This window comes from Hirundo rustica, chromosome 3, assembly GCF_015227805.2.
Source record: "Hirundo rustica isolate bHirRus1 chromosome 3, bHirRus1.pri.v3, whole genome shotgun sequence".
In the NCBI taxonomy this organism is placed as follows: domain Eukaryota; kingdom Metazoa; phylum Chordata; class Aves; order Passeriformes; family Hirundinidae; genus Hirundo; species Hirundo rustica.
The window spans coordinates 74,534,107-74,553,066 of record NC_053452.1 but is presented as its reverse complement, the minus strand read 5'-3'; the positions used below and the strand labels follow the sequence as shown (position 1 = coordinate 74,553,066).

At 38.2% G+C, this 18,960-nt stretch overlaps 1 protein-coding gene across 4 annotated transcripts in view; it reads right to left on the bottom strand.

The window, feature by feature from the left end:
* Positions 1–11,568: 11,568 nt before the first annotated feature.
* ASCC3 (activating signal cointegrator 1 complex subunit 3) overlaps positions 11,569–18,960 on the bottom strand; it is a 254,871-nt gene continuing 247,479 nt past the window's right edge. For 3 of the 4 annotated variants that reach the window (XM_040058833.2, XM_040058831.2, XM_040058832.2), the window contains exons 40-42: positions 14,260–14,466; positions 12,271–12,446; positions 11,612–12,178 (exon numbers count right to left, since the gene is read on the bottom strand). In XM_040058833.2, the coding sequence (XP_039914767.1) occupies positions 12,043–12,178; positions 12,271–12,446; positions 14,260–14,466 (519 nt within the window). In that variant the 3' untranslated portion in view covers positions 11,612–12,042. Of the gene's footprint in view, positions 12,179–12,270; positions 12,447–14,259; positions 14,467–18,960 lie in introns of all 4 variants that reach the window. The other variant, XM_040058830.2, reaches the window with a different exon arrangement.

Below are 18,960 nucleotides of genomic sequence, written 5' to 3'. Positions count from 1 at the left end.
TTTGTGACTAGCATTCGGGATCAAAACCAAACTACTCTCAGAAGGGTTATAACTGATCATAAAATAAAAATGATTAAAATAACAAAACAAACAAAAAAACCCAAACCAAACCAAAACAAAAAAACAAAACCCAAACCCAAAATTTAAGGCTGTAGTCATACTTTGGGAGCCAATTTAATGACAAAGACATAGAAATGGAAAATACAGAAAGCCCAGAGAAAGGTGCTCTGAGTAGTGACAGCAGTAAGAAAATAATTTTAAAAATTGTTTTGGTGTATGTCTTTATTTTTGCCTACAAGAGACAAGTAAATACACAACAGAAAAAAGAAAGAAGAATATAAATGAAATTAAAGCAGTACTAGACAGATTGGGAAATTGAAATGGAGGTGAGGTGAAGGCTAAAATGGAAGAGAGACCATAGTTATAAGAAAGGAAGAACAATTAGTAAAAATAAAAATTTCAAATGGAATTACTTGATTTATCCTTCTTTCTGTACCTTCTTACATTGCTGTTTCTCATAGTTTTAAGATTTGTGGTCTTCTTGTGAAGAAGGCAGAACAACTTTGCATTGGTGATCTGAGCTGGACTGGTATTCTTACATGAAAATAAAAATGGTAGATAAAATAATCAAATCATGATTGTGGACAAAGTATGGCTGTTTGTCTTATTTAATATTGACTGCTCAGGTGCAGGGAAAAAAAAAAAAAAAAAGTGTGTAAGTAAAGAAATGAAGACGTACAAAATAATTTTAAGAGTTTGTCTTGTCCAGTTCCGCATAAACCTCATGCATAGGCAGGGATTTGATTCCAGGTATTAACCTTTTTTGCTCTTTCAAAAGATCAAAGCACTATTTCTCTTCTGAAAGTTAGTTTTGATGGGTTCTTGCCCTCCTTCAGTAGCAGTGGCATCAGTAACTGCTAACCTCAATGGCTTGTTATTTTCATATTAGTAAATAGCATGTTTATGTTCCTAAAACATTTATGTATATTATATAGACACATACAAAATCCTACCATGAATTTATTCTTCCTTTCTTGGGAAATGTTGACTTAACTGACTCAATTTTATTAATGTCACATGCTATACTTCCAAATGCAAGGAAATGGATCCTTTTTAAATGCTAACATCGACTTGGGGTGGTATAATATGGGAGCTCCAAGTACAGGTGTGTAAAATGGAAAGAAGAGCATATGGAGTTGTAGTGGTTTCACGTTCACTAAATTTTGGTCTTGGTACTTACTTTTTTTGTGAGAGAGAGAGACTAGGAGAAAAACAAAGCAGGCTCAGCCTTAAAATTAACAAATAGTTTATTAACATACACTAAAAGATTAGAAAAACAGAAAGTTGGAAAAAAACTAAAATGGAATGAAACTTCAAAGAACACTTTTCCCTCCCCTTACAAACTCTTCACTTTCTTACAAAACAACATAAAGAGACAAAACTTGTCATTTTCAGTTTCACTATCTGATAATAGTCTTTCATCAATTCATTAGGGGAAGAGTATCTTCTAGAGTCATGGATCCCACTGACAACTTAGAACAGTTCTCTTGTGGGTTTTAAACTGTCACAAAAACAACCGCCTGGAGAAACCTGCCTTTGTGACCCTCCCAGGAACAGTTTCCCAAGCTGCTTAGACTTTTGCATACTGGGGTGTCACCTTTTAAAGATGAATAACTCTAAAGCAAAGGATTCTTCACTTCAAGGTACAGAGATATCTTCTCACTTCTTCACTGGCACAGAGAGCTTCTCATCTTTATCTCTGTTCAAGCATCTTATAGGATATTACTCAGTTAATCACAAACACCTTTGCTTAAATCTATACACAAATTAAAACAATCATCTCCCCAAATGCATATCTTTCCCATGATTTAAAGGAATGACCTAAATATAGAGTTCATTTCCATGGCTCAAGTAAGAATAGAACCACCAACTCTTCAACCCTCTGTCCTAATAGTCTTTTCACTCTTGCTTTACTGACTTCATGCTCTTGTTCTTTATGTTCACTCTGTTCTTTCTTACTCTCTCAGAGAAGGGCTGAGCTCTGGAAGCTTCATGCTGCTAAGAAAGAGTTAAATCTGCTTGGAGTCTTTGTTTTTCCCTCTGTGGCTCATGGTGTTGTATGTTCAAGGCTGAGCTGATGAGGGAGGAAGAACTCACAGAAACATCAAAGATTGGAGCACTCAGGCAGTCCAGAATCACAAAAACTAGGCAGGATCATAAATGCCTTCTCAGCACACCCCTCAGTGTAAATCGGGGTGGCTTCAGCCCGAATGGTGCCCATAGCTCTTATCAGGGCCTAGCAGAGATCTCTCCCTGTTCTAAAGAAGTCTGAAGAAAGCAGCTGTTAAAAAACAGCAACTTCTCCTTCGCATCCCCTTTCACCCGGGAGCCGATGGAATCCGGCCAGGCCTCAGGCCAGCTCTGCCCCATAAGGGGGAGCAGCAGCCCCAGCTCGATGTTACCTGTCTCTCTCTCGCCAAAGGAAGAAGAAAAAAGGACCCACCTACGGGAAATCAAGGGGTTTTATATGGTACTACCCCAAGGTCGCAGCCAACAATTTCAGTGGTCAGAATAGATGTCAATATTCTAACTAACTCTCTGATAGGTCTCTGTGTCTTCTAAAGCAATTCCTAGGTCTTGACCTGGAGAATTATTTTACATTCTTTTATAACTAAAAAACTAAACTGTACTAACCCATGACAGTAGTTTATAAAATTAAGACTATACACTTTCAGGGATATAGATAAGAAAGACTTTTGAAATAGCAAGAATCTCACCCCAAATCCACCTAGAATAGAATTCAAGATGTGAAGTGCTTAAATTCCCCTAACTGGTGAATATGTAAAATTTGGTATCTCAAAATAGATTGGGTAACTGCATATGAGGAGGGAAGCATAGCATAGAGATGGAACACAGAAATGTAACTTAATTTTGGTGCCTTGCTGAAGACTAACAGACATATGCTTGTCTCTTTAGAATGTTATTTGGAACCTTCCCCTGAAGGTAGAGGCTTGCTGTCTTTCAGAATAAGGCATAGGACTTGTGCTTTCTTATTGAAAAATTGGCTGCATTCCACCATCCCATCTGTTCCCATACAAAATTTCTTCCATCGGTTCTTTCTTCTCTTTTCTGAACACATTTCCCCCTAGTGTGCCCCAGTCGCCAGGTAAATACTACAGGATGCTTTTGTGGAAGCTGTACCATCATGCAGAATTATTTGGTGTAATGAAAGAAGATGAGATAATATAATAAAACCAAATTAAACTATTGCCTCACAGCTGCCCTATCTGCAGGACTCAAAGCTCTGTCCCTTCTTTTGAAGGGAGATTCTTATCTTGTTTTCCTCATTAGGGGTATTTTTTTCATCTAATTTCATCTTTTCATGGTCATAGGTTCTTAGTCTGTTCCTGTAAAGTCAATGGTTCCTAAGGATTAAACAACTTTAGGACGTTACCTACCTTCCCATTTCAAGAAAATACAATTTATCCCTGAATTAGAAATGTTATAGAATCTGCAGCTGTTAATCTTTGAGTCCTAGGTTTGAGTGAAGGATTAGATAATACTAATGCTGCTGTCCATTCACCAAATACTTTGAAATTAATAGCAGACACTAAATTTAATCTACTAATAATATATGTTGTGAATGTATTTCATCCTACAGTCTCTGAAGCAAAAGGGCAATGCACCAAGAGAAAAGAAACTTCAATGTGTTTTTTGGTTACTTTATGTTGGGATTTCTTTCCAGGGTCTGTTCGTTTCCTGAGAAACACCTATATTACTCAAAAGGTTTTCACTGATAGAATTAAATTAATCCAGATGTTTCCCCAAGACTCTCAGACAACTAGGAAGCACTATATGTTGTTAAAATGAAGAAACAAAGCAGTTGGAATTCTCATGAGTGTAATCATGTTGATATTTCTCTTTTTTTCCCCAATGTTTATGAAGAATAAGACATTCTAACAATCTATCTGGTACCATTCTAAAAAAAAAAATAATTTATTTATTAAAAGGATTAGTCCTTTAAGGTCAGCATTCCCCGAAGATCCTGGTCCTGAGAAAAGCTGGGGTAAGGTTCAGTTATATGAAGTGTCTTTAAGTTTGGAATAGAAATTTTAGCTCCCGTTCCCAAAACAGAGCATCAGAGCACCCCTCTGGGCATACTGTCCTTCCAGTGAAGGAAACTAAAGCATGATCTGGAAGGCTGACATACTCCTCTCTCCTGTAGGAACTATAGGCTCAGGAGGGGGCGTGAACATCCTTTGTAAATTTTGTAGCGGCTGTGTAATGCCCAGGAGGTGGCACCTGACAGATTACCTCCTGTAAAGCACATAGAAAGAGAACTGAATGTGTAGTCAACCTCTCAGAGTGTTCCTGAGGTTCAGAAACTTTACCTAGTTGTGATTTCTTCTGCATTGCTGTAGAGCATTGCAAAAGATGCCACTGCAGTCATATATAACTGGGGGAAAGCAAAGTTCTAATGCTGTCTGAATATGTCTTGCAACTTCTAAACCTTTTGCCAAGATGTCTTTGTGAAGCCTTCAGATGCATATGCTATTGTATGTAAACAATGGAAGCCATCCTCTTGGGGAGAGCATGTATTTTCCCAATATCTGCAAGGACGAGGCTGAAAGGTATTGTCAGTGTTTGCCTGTAGGAGTCCAATAAACATGTATGAGAGGCACAAAGGCAGGACCGGATCTGTGTCACATGTGTGCATATGGTCTACAACTATTTCACTTTTGTCAGCTGTGAACATTTCACTAACAAGGAGAACTGAGGAATCTCCACATCTCTCTTTTCCCAGATTAGCTCATTTCCTCTTTGAATAAAGTCACGTAGAATTAAAATCTAAAATTAAACTGTCTTTTGCCCCAATCATACAGCAAACTGTGATGCATATTTTGCACCTGTCTTGTTTGCTCAATAAATTCTTGAAGTAACATTGCCTCAAATTTTGAGTTTAGCACAGTAGGGCCTTATGAGTTATCTACAACAATGAGGTTATTTGTAGATTGCATCTTTCAAGAACCTAATCATGGACGAGTACATCCTCCCTGAATGAAACTTCCCTGAAGGTCCTATCCTGGGATTCTTAGTCCAAGGGAAACACAGTATACTCTGTGAGAAGGGAAGTGGAGGGTGGGATGGGACACAGCAGAAGCATGTCAAGGGAACAGCAACATCCTGTAACTGGGGGAAACTGTTAAATAGTCACTTAGTTTAGCTTTGTAGAGTTGTACTTTTAATAGCAGAGAAAAAAAAGAAAAAAAAAAGAAAATACGGGGATTAATCTTGTTTCAGCTTGGGTGAATGAAAATGCCTTTTAATGGAGGTGACAGAATCATCTTGATGTTTTCTCAGCTCTCCCTTTAGACATTGTTAGCATTTGAGAAAATAAAAGAAGGCTTAATTGCAGAATCTTCACAGCTACAAAGGTGACAGTTTATCAGAACCTGATCTTACTGTGCTACCACAGTCAGTAATTAGTTCCTAATTAGTTGGATTTGCTGAAAAATACATGATGGGGACTCACCATGTGTTATTGGCATCTGAAACAATTTCATCCTGTTAGCTAGAAGAAAGTACTGCTGTCAAGAACGTAAGCCTAATTTTCCCACATTAGCACTGCCCGATATAAACGGAGTTATTTCCAATCCAAGGTGCAAATTTGCTACTGTGTGAAAAATGGGTTTCATCACATTTCCCATAGAGACTGAGTGCAGCAGAAAAGGATTATGATATGTCTAGACTCCCTTTTCTACCGATGTTCTTGCCAGTAGTTAATATCATCTAGTTAATAGCTCTATAACTATTTGTATGTGTATCATGTTATTGAGTGCGTGATTTTTAAAAAATACCCAATTCACCTCTTCTATCATTACAATTAGTGGGAGGCTTATTATTTGGAATGATAATATTAATCCCAGAACATTTTTAATTCTTTATTTAATGTGTTTTCTAGCAGATGAATAATAGCAAAAGTCTTCCATTATCCTTTCCCCTCCATATTCAAATGCACATTTTAATTGAGAGTCTTGGTAGGACAAGAGCAGCAGTGAAGCCTAATGTATGGCCTTAGTGAAGCTTTAATGCTCCTTATTTTTGAGGAGACATTTTAATAGAGAAGGTTGTGGCTTTCTAGAAATAGAGATACAGAAGAAAGACTTGGAGAGCTCTGGATTCAAATTCCATTGATGCAGTATGGAGCTCGTTAGAGGATCTAAGGACAAAACATATTGTAAACATATTTAATTTCTGGATGGTGTAATCACTGTGGAGGATCCCTTACTACAGAGCTAGGAACTATTTATGAAGTGACTCATTTAGTACAAGCATTACAGTTGCTTTCCAGAGAAGATTTTTTAATATAGAATCCATTTCACGCACTGCACGTGAAAGCAGCTTAGCCTCTTACTGCTACCAATGTATGACATCAGTAACAAACTTGGTTTGTTCATTCTAGAGCTTTTTTGCAAATCACTTCAGAAAAATGTGTCAAAATTTCTGTGAGTGTCAGTCTTGGCACTACCTGCTGAAGGGCAGTGCAGTCTGAGAAGACATGACATTTGACAAGATACATTTTTAGAAAGGCAGGTAGGAGTTAGACATAGCTGATAGAAAAGACATAGTGTATAATAGAAATGGGAGTAACAGCTCTCAGCAGAAGCCCTACTCATCTTTCTGTAGCTCACCTGTCTGTTTGGGCATCCTATGGCATCCAAACCTTTTGTCAGAAAATATTTCTTCTCATGAAGTAGAATTCTCCTTCTCATAAAATTGCTTGGAACAGAGAATTTAGAACACTTGCAAAATATCAGGGGCTTGATTAGCTAATTAAGATTGAATATCTAAGCATCTACCTCATGCTATTGGTCCCTGTGACATGATGATGACAGAAGTGACACGACCTATGAAGGTCTTCCTGTCTTCTGGAGTGGCAACCGAAATATCTTTAGTTTATTTCAAATTTCATTAGATGCAGTTAAGCAATTGAATTGCAGGCCTGACTAAACAAGTGACAGGGGGTCAATGTGAATATAGATACCAAATGCTATTTCAGGTGACTTGGGTTACTTGAGGCATCCACAGAGGGTGACAGATACAAGAGCACTACATTTCATAGCAGATAGCCCTCTGCAGTTGGGGAATATTCTTTTGGAGCTGAATGTAGAGGCCAGATGATATAGTTCCTATTAAATGGCAGATCTTTGCATGTAAGCAACTAAACCAAGCCCAAAATTTAGTTGGAGACCTTTAGGTTGTGGAAAAAATATATACAGTTTTCTTGTATTGCCTTACTTTTCTCTGTTTCAGTACTTACTACATAGGCTACAATAGTGTTCAAAGGCACATCATAGAAAGGCGATCTTAAATAATTCCTTCTGTGATATTTTTTTGCCAATAATATGGATAATGTCTCTGAACAGGTGAGGCTGTAGGGTTTACAGATGGCAGAAGGAGCTAAAGAGAAATTTGCCTTAAATGGGAGGGGTGGAGGCAGGACAAGAGTGATGATTCAAAACCCAAGGTTGGTAAATAAGCTTCTTCATAGAGAACTGATGCCTCTTGGAGTAGTTATCTAACTGTCTTAAAAAATACCATAGCCTCTTCTTCTTGACTGAGGGAGGAACATAGGAATTTGGACTCAGGCTGTGATGAGTATGGGCACATGGGATACTTTCTTCTCTTTAGGTGTGCCCCCTAGAACTAGAAAATTTGAATTACATAACTTACATTGCTTTAAAAATAATTCCTATTCTGTGAGAGTTCAAGTCTTATACTAGGCTCCAGGGTGAAGGCTGATAAGAGACTTCCTGAAATTATCATCAGGATGACTATCTGGAGGTGGTCTCTAGAAGCAACGACAAGAGAAATTTTGGGTCATCCACATGAACCCCTGAATTCATCTGGGTAAGATGTGAGCCTTCAAAGATTCAATGTACAACAGAAAAAGACCTGCAGCAGTGAAGATGGCTTCATATTACCACTGATACATTCAGTATCTGGGCTAAAACTGAAACCTTAAGTAAGGTTCTAAACAACAGACTGTGTTATAAGAGCTCCTTCAGAAGAGATGGGGCATGGTGGTACATACCCAAACCTCCTCTAGCTGCTGCTGGGCACGGCTCTGATGCTGTTATCAGACCAGGACAGGAATGATGGGAAAGGATGAAGTCACAGAAACACACTTAAATATGTCTTGATGCACAAGATGTGCCTGTTTTTTGTTGCTTTCCAAGTTTTGGAAGAAGTTTCATTCCTGAACAAGTGTGCACTGACTGTAGCTGCTCCTAGAAGGGGGCGAGTAAAAATAAAAACCTACTTGTAAACTGAAATGATCAACTTAAATTAAAAATTCTGTATGTACTGTTTCTTTCATTTATCCATAAAGGTGATTATTACATCATTGAAGTTTTTTTTTTTTTTTTAATTATTTTCTATTCTGTTTGGTTTTCATACTTTTGTTAGACAGCTATTCTCACTTTTCACCACGAGATATCACTGGATTGAACACAGTCATTGTTCCTTCTAAGCAGCTGTTTCAAATGTATCAGAATTCCTTCTCTTGGATTCTAATCAATTTGCTTAAATTAATTCTGTATTACTTTAGACTTTGTCATCATGAATCCAATACTTTTGTAAAAAACCCCCAAATGCTTCAAATATGTTATTTAGAAATGTCACCCAACTATTTCTAAAAACAATTAATATGCCAGGAAATACAGTATTTCCAAACCAAAATACAGATGGCACAAATGACATTACAGAAACTCTTTAATTGATTAATACTGAATACTGAAACTATTGTCGGCTACTCTGCAGTTATACTTTATGTGATGTGCACTTACAAAGCAACAAGAGCCAGCATCAGTATGTTGGTATGTTGTTTGACTGTGGTATAGTTCTTTTGCCTAATTAATTAAAATTGTTGAGGGACAATGTATTGTTTCAGCCAAGTTTTCCAAAGAAAGGACTTCATTTCTGTGAAAATTTAAACTTCCAGTTTAGATGAAACAATTCTCTTAAAAATGAACTAATGCAATGTGTGAACAACCAAAGTATTGCCTAACAATTTGAAAAAAAATCTGTTTCTTCTGTGACACAACACTATATTATATTGTTATAGTCTAAATGACAAAGGTGGCTTTTGTATCATCTATCCATCTCTAAATTTAATGACAATTTTTTCTATTATCATCCCACACACTTAGGCACATTTCTATAGGTAATATATTGCCTATAATAATGAAATAGAACATTTTTAACATGATCAGGGGATGAATACACTCAAGCATAGAACTGATAATTTTAACATCACTTCCCACAATTTAAAGGTGCCAGAGATGAAGTAAATTACTGGTTAAGTGTAGTGTAGAGTGGTTCGATGAGGCATGTCCAGACTCGGGGTGTCGTCCTCCCCCGTTCCAGTTCTCCTCCTCTTAAAAAAACAAAGTAGGGGGAGATGTAGTGGTGTGAGAGTTGTTTTATTACGTTATTAAGTTATTTTTGTAAGATTTATAAGTTATTTTTGTAATGGTTCAGTCCACTGTACCCCCCTTGTGTTCTGTAATAGTTTCCCCCTTATGAGTTGGTTATATAACCAGACGTTTTATGCCAATCATTCCTCCCCTGCACCTGTCCCTGTCAGTCCCCCCCTCTCCTCTTGGTCGCCCTGTCTGTCACTTTGAGACCCTTCCCTGGATTCTGGAAAGATCCAGGAGAGGCGTCGAGTGATAGGCTGGTGCCTGGGGAATCCCCTCCTACCCTCTTGTGATTTGCTAATGGTTCAGAAGTTAACACCCATGTTACCACCCCTGTGTTCCCTGGTTGGCTGACCTGTTGTCACCACCCCTGGATCCTCCCCCGTTTATAAGTGGCCGCCAGGTTTTGATCTCTGCTCTCTCTGGGCAGCAGTGGTCTGAGGCGGAGCTCCTTGCCGGACCCCCCTTAATAAACTACCTTCTACCCTGCCTAAAGAGAGTCGACCCTTTTTCCGTCACCGCAGTAGCAACTCCATCGGGTCCACTCGCTGGTGTGGGGAACCAAGAACTCACCAGGAGGAGGTTACTTGCTCTGCCTGTAACCCCGACTGATCCTCGCTGTGGCAGTGCAGAACTGAGCTAGCCTGCACGCCTGCCAGGCGTGAGGGGACACTGCCATAGTTAAGTATTGAGCCTTTGCAATCAGCGAGTCTTCTGCTTGCTGCAGTGTGGCGTTGCCAGCAGGTCGAGAGGTGATCAGCACTGGTAAGGCCACACTAGTGGAGCACCGTGTCTGGTTTGGGGCAGAGACAAGGAATTGTTAGAGAGGGTCCAGCAAAAGGCCACAAAATTGATGATGAAGGGGCTGGACCATCTCTCACATGAGGAAAGGCTGAGAGAGCTGGGACTGTTCAGCCTGGAGAGGGCTCAGGAAAATCTTGTCAGTGGGTATCTGAATGGAAGACGTTGATAAGGATACAGCCAGGATCTTTGGAACCTGCTGACAGGACCAGAAGCAACAGGCACCCCTGTTGGTGACACAGAAGGGGCCCTCTTGAACTGCAAGAAATACCTTTTTTTACTGTGAGGGTGACCAAACCTTGGCACAAGCTGTCCAGGAAAGTGGTGGAGTCTCCATATTTGAAGATGTGGTCCTGGGCAACCAGCTCTAGCTGGCCCTGCCTTGAGGAAAGGGGTTAGACCAGATGACCTCTAGAGGCCCCTCCCAAAATGAGCCATGCTGGGATTCTACGTAGGTGCAGCATCACCGGTGTAATTTTTTCCTGGAAAGCTTCTGGTAACAACTATGCTGTATTCTTTCATCTGAAATACAATGAAATGACAGTGAAATAATGCCTTGGAGAGGTAATGCTTATCAGCTCAATGCAAAGCTGAGCAAGTGCAAATATTAAGATTCAGTTTAAGGTCTAGGGTATCTGAATGAAGATGCACTGATGTTTCTGTAAGTGTGTTGGCTCCAAGTACTTGCTCAGCTTCTTGAATCCTCTTAAGATTGAGGACTGGCCTCAGCATGTGGAGTCTGATCACAAGATAGATGCTGTTACCTTCTGCCTTCAGATTTATGCTTTGCAGGTATATTCACAGAGCTGGGCATCTCTTAGACAATACCTTTTGCCTGACACAACTATTCATTGCTCATCATGCCTCCTGTTGCAACCCCCATTTCTGAAGCCTCATGCCCCTTTATTTATAAGAGTTAGTCACCCACTTTAGCCCTGAGCCCTAGAACAGGACACCCAATTTTATATGCCTTAGTTCTACAAGATTCAAGAAAAGACACTAAGGAAATTGCAAGTATGTAATATATATGTGTGTGAGTATGTATGTACATAGATGTAAAGATTAAACTTTAATAATTATTTACATAAATTGCATCATTGCAGTACTGGAAATATTTTTTTATGATTTAGCTTGCCCTTATAACTAGATTTACTGCTCATATAATTAATATAAATTTGTGAAATTTTTCTTTAAATTATAATTTTCAAAATGCACTATGCATGAAGAGGAAGTTTTGTTACTACATCTCCCATATTTTATACCTAAAAATACAGTGCAAAACATTCTGGGAATATTTTTATTAAACATGAAATATAACACATCCGTCAATATTTTGAGCAGCTCTTAGATCAAATTTTCTATTTTTCCCTATAAATTAAAAAAGTTGACTATTTAAATGGTATTAATAGACAAGCTATAGAACACTTTTCAAAATGAAGACTATAGCCCTGAATTTATGCAAATTACAGTATTGTTCAGTCTTTTATTTTGATGTTTTAAAATTCAACTAGGAATCTGACTTCTGAATCTGAGAGAAGAAAGATAAAACAAGAAAAGACAAATCTTCATAAAGGAGTAAGGCCACTGTGGCTAACTCGGTGTCATCAGAGTTAATACAGCAGTCACTTTTGGTTTCCCTGTTGTCTTGAGGTTTGAAGTTGGTTCCACTAAGGCAGATGCATTTTCGGATGTCCTAGAATGACCAAATGTCTTAGTTGCAGGACCAGTTCTTTTGACTGAGTGGCCTTTCCAGACAGCCTTACTTCAGAGCCAGGTGGCTCCTGGCCTCAGTCCCCTCTGTGGTGCCTTGTGCTGGTACAATGTTCAGGTAAATGTCGTACTGTTGGTCCATGCCAAGGTAGCTGTCGCTCATGAGATACAGGGTGTAGATACATCTGAAAAGTAAAAACAGCACTGTTAATTAGGAAATTGGGTCTTGACTACTTGGAAAACATAATAACTAAGAGAATTTGAGAGTTTGTCATACTTTCCAGGAGTTTCTGGAGTATAAAAAGCAACAGAAACAGTGTTTCGATTTCTGACATATCCAGTTCTTTTCAGGGCGATGAGTTCTTTTTTATCAACTTCTCCCAATATCAAAAACCATCCTTCATCCTTTACTTTGGGGAATCTAGGAGCCATTGCTTTACTGTCCTGCTTTCCCTGTTGGGAAAAAGAAACAGCTTAGGAAAACTAGAAATCACCTTTCCAAAATGACATTTCTCCTTGAATGAAAAACATCTCAAAACCACATTGCTTCCAATTGTTAGGTAAGGCTGTAATTTAGCCAGACTGAAATAGGGTTATTTCTTTCCAGAAGAAGGGTTATGAAATAAAATAAAAAATCACAGTCCATGGAGAAAAATCCAGAATACAAGATATTATTCCACTTATTTTGTAAACTACTAAAACTTAAATAGAAATACTACACCCTTTCTGTAATTTTATCTAATATATTCCAAATGCAGAAGGGTTAATTGTAAACCTAGCATCTTCAAATAAAGCTAATAAATTTTATTCAAGATTAATATAAAGACAAAAACAGCACTTAAAATATTTGAGTTTGATATAGCAAAAGGAAATATTATTTCAGTGATTCTTTAAGATAGTGACTTTACTGCTGGAAGCTAAGACGGAATGATGCACACTCAATCAACATTCATTTCATGTTTTGTAGAGGGAAAGTTTTTCCTGAAGATTTATATGGAAGAAGAAACACCACCACAGCAATGAAGCTTTAGGAACAGCTTGATTCAGCTGTTTTTTACAAAAGAGGGATCAAATTCTAGGAGAGGCTTATAAAACAGTGATCACTGCATGAAATACTTCTGCTCCTTTCACTTTCATGGCTTCTGCTTAGGAAAAGTCTCTCCCAGTAACTGGCACAACAAATGGAATGATGTATGGATGAGCTTTGGCCCTTTGTTCTTCCTAAAATAAAACAGTTCCCCTTGCAACTATGGTGAATCTGCTCTAGTCAGGACAAAAAATCTTTTGGGAAAGAAGAATACTTTTCAAATATAATTCTTAACTAATGTGAGATAACTTCAGGATTTTCAACGGAACACATGTATCCTTACTGCTATGAAAATGAAATTATCTTAAGAGTGCCAGACATAACACCTAAAACTGTTCTCCACTTTTATCTGGAGCTCTTTGCATCTTCACAAAAATGCTGGTAATTGTAATTCTTAATTATTTGAAATGTTAGAGAAATTAATTAGCAAAATTATAACCATGGTAGTCCATAAGCTGCTTATAGTATGTAAATGACAGAAAAAGGCCTGGATAAGTGAGTGACAGCTCTGTTGTCAGCAGTGGTCCTGCCAGAAGGCAGGTCCAGCTCTCCTCAGAGATGACACACAGGCACAGCAAGGTACTGCTGCTGGGGCAGAGCAGTTGGAAAATGGAGCAGGTCCTGAAGTTTCTGGCTTGGCACACCAAGGTTTGCTGAAGGTTTGCGAGCTGACCAGCCCAGGAGGCAATGGGATGCGCTTTAAACGGCCAAAGGGCTGGGACTGAAATGTAGGCAGGTGAATTGTAGTGGGAAAGGACTGCATGTGGAATTTGTTCTAGGAGCAGTTCAAAAAAGCATCAGATGTAAAATATAAGGAAAATATTCTCAGTAAAGGCCCGAGGATGTGTTATGAGTAGAAACATATTTATAGGTATGAGTCTGGTATGCAGTTTGGAAGCACTTGTGAATGTAATTGGAAAGCTTATAAATTAGTTTGATTTTTTTTTTCATTGACTTGGTCTAGGATTTAACCTTAAGAGCCTACTTACTATCCTGTTGCAACCTGAAAAAAAAAAGTAATTCTTCACTATGAATACAGAAAATGCTTTGAAAGTGTTTATAACTTACATAATACTTAAACCACAAAGAAACCTATTATACTGTATAAAGCATCATTGACAATGTAAATGGATTATTGGACACTTGTGCACTTGGGAAGGAAATGACAAACAAGTCTACCTGGTATCCCATCTGGGTTCTGTGCAGGTTTATTTGGAGCACATACTCTTGATCAGCATGCAGTTTGATCCATCTCTTGTCGTCTCGTGCGTCTGTTGTCAAAGAAGGAACAGGTACCTCCTTCTGTGGCTGAACTGCATCATCCCAACTGCCCTTAATACTCAGACTGACGTTTAGAATTGGCAAACGGCACAAGAAATTCCAAGCCTGTAGAAAAAAACAGATCCCTATGGATTACAAGAAAATCTATACAATCATTGTCACTCTAACAATAACAATTCAATGTGCAGTCTACATATTTATTCCATATTAATAATATTTTATTGTGTATTAGAATATATGTAATTGTACACCTCTCAGTCATAAGCATAAAATACTTTTCATTAACCTTTTATGGTACTTTCTTCCTAGCAAATAAAACAAATGTGAAACTCCTCAAGCACGTTACACATGCCTTACTAAGATTACTGATGTCTGAACACAGAAAAAATTCCTTACTGCTCCCGATTAAAGTATTTTTTCCCTATAAGCCACTTAAAAACTAGTATAATTAAGTTTTAAATTAAACTTCCTTAGCATAATCCATAAAGAATAAGTCACTGCAGTGCTAATTAGCAATAGGCAAACCTCAGAGAGTTCAGAGGATCAGTTCAGATAATTAACCAAAAGTTCAACTGCATATCCAAAGTTATCCCTACTATTTTTTTGTGAGGTTTTCTTGCATCAATCTTCATGAACTCTCCTTCTCAGAGGCTTTCTGAGGAATTTTAAGTCTCTGCAGTGTCTCTTGAACTGCAACGGGTCCTCATCTTTGTGCAGAGAACTGTTGTTAGAGGATACAATCTGTGTAACTCAACATGACACTCTCTTAGCCTTAAAAAGGCATATAGAATATGCAGCCCTATGTTTCTCTCACTGTGGTCTCTATCAGACAAGGAAAAGTAGCTCTGAGAAGTTATGACAAAAATGGAAGGGAGCAATGTAGACTTTAATTTAGTAAAAAAGAAAATCAGCATGTTCACGCAATGGAATTTGTTAGGAAAAAGAAATGGGATTTGCTGTGGAATGGAGGCAGTGATTTGTGGCCTTTCTATGGCTGAAAAAGATAGATGATGATGGCATTGGAAGAAAAAAAAAAACAACAAAAGACCAAGAATCACCTTCTGTCCTGCCATCTTTCCCCTCCACCCCCAGGAAAGAACAGGAATCAGCATATATGCAAAGCTAGAGGGTGGGAAGGAGAAGAAGGAAATAAGAATACTGGACTTGGTAAAGAGACATCAGATGCCAAAATGGGAACTTGTGGGAATGAAGAGGGTTGGCATAGTCCCATGGGCAATACCAGGGAACAGAGATGTTTTATCTGTAAAAGACTAAAGCATGTTTTATTTTTCAGGTATGGGTTTGACCATGTAGTGTTTCAACGAAATGTATTTTCATTTAGATTGTGCTCAATGTGTCTGATTACTTTCTCTGCGCTGGAAGGCCTAGGGGTCTAATGAAAGCTCAGTTTGCTTTTTGCAGACATCATTGCCACGAGTCACACTGACAATAATAGTACATGGAGTCATGCTGACAATAATAGCGTATGTCAATACATAATTAGGGATACAGCAGCCAGGGAAAGCAGACCTAAGGTCATGCTGCCCTAGGAATGGTGGTGCTGTCTCTCTAGCCAGCGCTCTCCCCACCAGCCTGCTGTGCCCCTCTCCATCCCCGGTATGTTGGCACTGCCATGCTGGGATCGTGCAGCTAGATGGATCAGCTTGCTAATCATTTCGGTGACAGCATGAACTTAGATCAGCTTAAAGCTGATTGTGGCAACATATTCTCTAATCCTGCGACTCTGAGTAAGCATGAGCCTTCAGTGGCACTGAAAGAAGTGGTCCAGCCTCCTCCCCTGCTGGCACAAGCATTCACGTAGCCGCTTGGCTATGGGCCATTTTGACTGTCAGTGAGAGGGTTGACAGGATTCCTCCTCCTCCCCATGTCCCCAGATGCGCATTCCCACCTCCTCGCCTGAGGCAGACACAGCGTTTGTGCAGCTGTGCGGTGAGCTGGGTCAGCCAGGGGAGGTGAAGGCGGCATGGGGAGGGCAGGACTGCCCATTTCGGCTGCAGCACAGGTTTATTTGGATTAAAATGGCTGCATTACCAGAGCCTGGCGGAACTGAATGAGAAAACTGGTCTCAGCTACAAACTAATCTCTCTCTCTCCTCTTCTGTGCATTGCATGTACACCTGCGTTTGCTCAGTGCAAAAGGTGGGAAGGTCCAGCTGTGAGTTGCACAGATGAATTGCACTGACGTTTGTAAAGGCATCTTAGCTAGGAAAAGACAGGAATATAGTAATAGAAACAAAACAGCTAGGACTTTAAGGAAAAATACATCTCTCTTTGTCCCAGCTATGAAAGGAAATAGGGAAAAAAGGAAGGACTTTGAAGAAGGTGAAAAAAATACCACCGACATTCTTAACTAAGTCGTTGTCAGGATTTTGATACATTAAATACACAAGACTACTAAACCCACCTCCAGCAGATTACACTGGATGACAACTTGAGTAGTAACATCTCAACTGGCAAATGATTTTACGTTGAATGTAAAGGTTTTTAAGAAGAAATTTAGGGTGGGAACTCTACAGACCCACTGTGTGAGAGTCTCTGTGCATCTAAGCAGGGTATTTCTGCTGAGATCAGAGGCACCCTAATTAAACCAACCTGGTTGTTGTCACCTCTTTGGTTGTACTTTAGATACCATTTACCTTGAAAGCTTTTATGTGAATCAAAGGACAAGACCTATTACAAATATGCTGGAACAAAGTTTAATTTCAGCAGAGATCATATTTTATTAACTCCTTTAGTAGCATTACCTGTTACCTTCACCATAGCCTGGTGAAGATTATGATTTGGGCTGGTTTATACCACACAACCCCAACGTAATCTATTTGTCAAAGGCTGTCATGTCCTCATAATGCAAACAAACTAAAGTAACTCTAATTAGGTAAGAAGTAGATTTAATAAGTCATTCAATGATAGCTATTAACAGTTGTATTTGATGATCTTAAAAGGTCTTTTCCAACCTAAAGGATTCTATGATTCCTTGATTTATCAAGTCTCGTGTATTTGAAAATTAAAGGTAAAGTTAGTACTGCTTGATCAATGATACAGTATGCACAGCAGGCTGCCTTTTTATCATCCATGCAATGTGGGGAAAATGAAGAAATGCTTTTCTCACTAAGAAAAAAAAGTCAAGTAATAGCAGGTGAAAATGAAAAAAAGATTATAGGAACACAGATAGTTTCAGAGTAAAAGTAGACAATACTATAGTAGAGATAGTATTTACTTTCAACCTTGAAGTTTCTTTTTTCTCTTTCAAAAATATCAACTCCATATTTTAAAAGGTGCTTAATGCCTAAGTGACTTAGAAACTGAAAGAGACTTTTTAAAGAAATTCAGTGATTCACAATGAATCACTGAAACATAGAGCTTTGATCAAAGAGTGGGGTTAGTCTAAATAGTTTGAATTTAGGTTGTGAGCTTTTAAAGCTCCTCTCACTTTCAGTGATGTTTGGAATTATAATTCTATGAAATTAGACTCAGGCTCCCATGTTCCTTAGGTATTTTTTGACAATTTTACTGATTTTTTTTTGCTGTATAGGAAGACACAGGCACATATCACCTCCTTTTAAATATGTCAACATATCCAATATATACATGCACATATATAACATACATATACATTTATTTACCAAGCCCATAGATTCAAATTATAATCAAATTAAAAATTCTTCACAAACCTTTGGGAACATCATTAGAATTTTTGCCAATAATCTGTCTCCCCAGGACCTAGCCTCATATTCCAAATCCACCAGCAGCTTCAAGAGCTGCTATTTAAAAATTAATTACCAATCTGCTTAAAAGGCATTTTCTTCTTTCCAAATGTAAAATTTCTTCCTTTTTCCATCTGACTGAAATTTATGTAAAGCTTAAGCCATTTTTACCAGTTTCTTGCTAATAATCTTTAGCTTTAAGATTTGGGTTCAATATGCTTTAAGTGAGAAGTAAAAGGTTTTTTAGGAAAAAAAATGGTTTTGGCAATTTAGTGGTATATTTAACACTTTATTTGACTCTGTTCATGTCTAGTGTCAGAAGGCTAAGCTTAAACTCTGTAGTCTGATATTCTTTCTTTATAGAAAACACAGAATACAGATGCTAAAGAATTTTTCTCTTGGTTGGCCCCTGTCGATGTGAGCACTGAAAGACTTCACATATGAAGATACTCAATAGGCAATCTCATATCTCAATATTTTAATTCTGTGCAATGTATTACAATAGTGTTTTTTTTTTTTTTTTTTTTTTTTTTTTTTTTTTTTTTTTTTTTCCCCCTGTAAAAAATACTGCAAGGAATCTAACATATTGGTATGAAGCTTTCACATTTCTAATGCCCTGCACAACACAGTCATGGCTTTGCTATACCCAATACAACCATTCCCAGCTCATGGAAATAAACTTTCTCCTCACATGATGGCAAGACATTATGTTTTTCCCTCTTATATGCATCTGTATTTACAAACATAGATATATAGAGGCATAGAGTCAGTCGCAGTGTGAACGTACACACCACATACACACAAGCTATTTTTGAAGAAACTGCTAAGACATTTCAATACCAGCCAAACATATTTATCTGAGGATTAATCTTCAT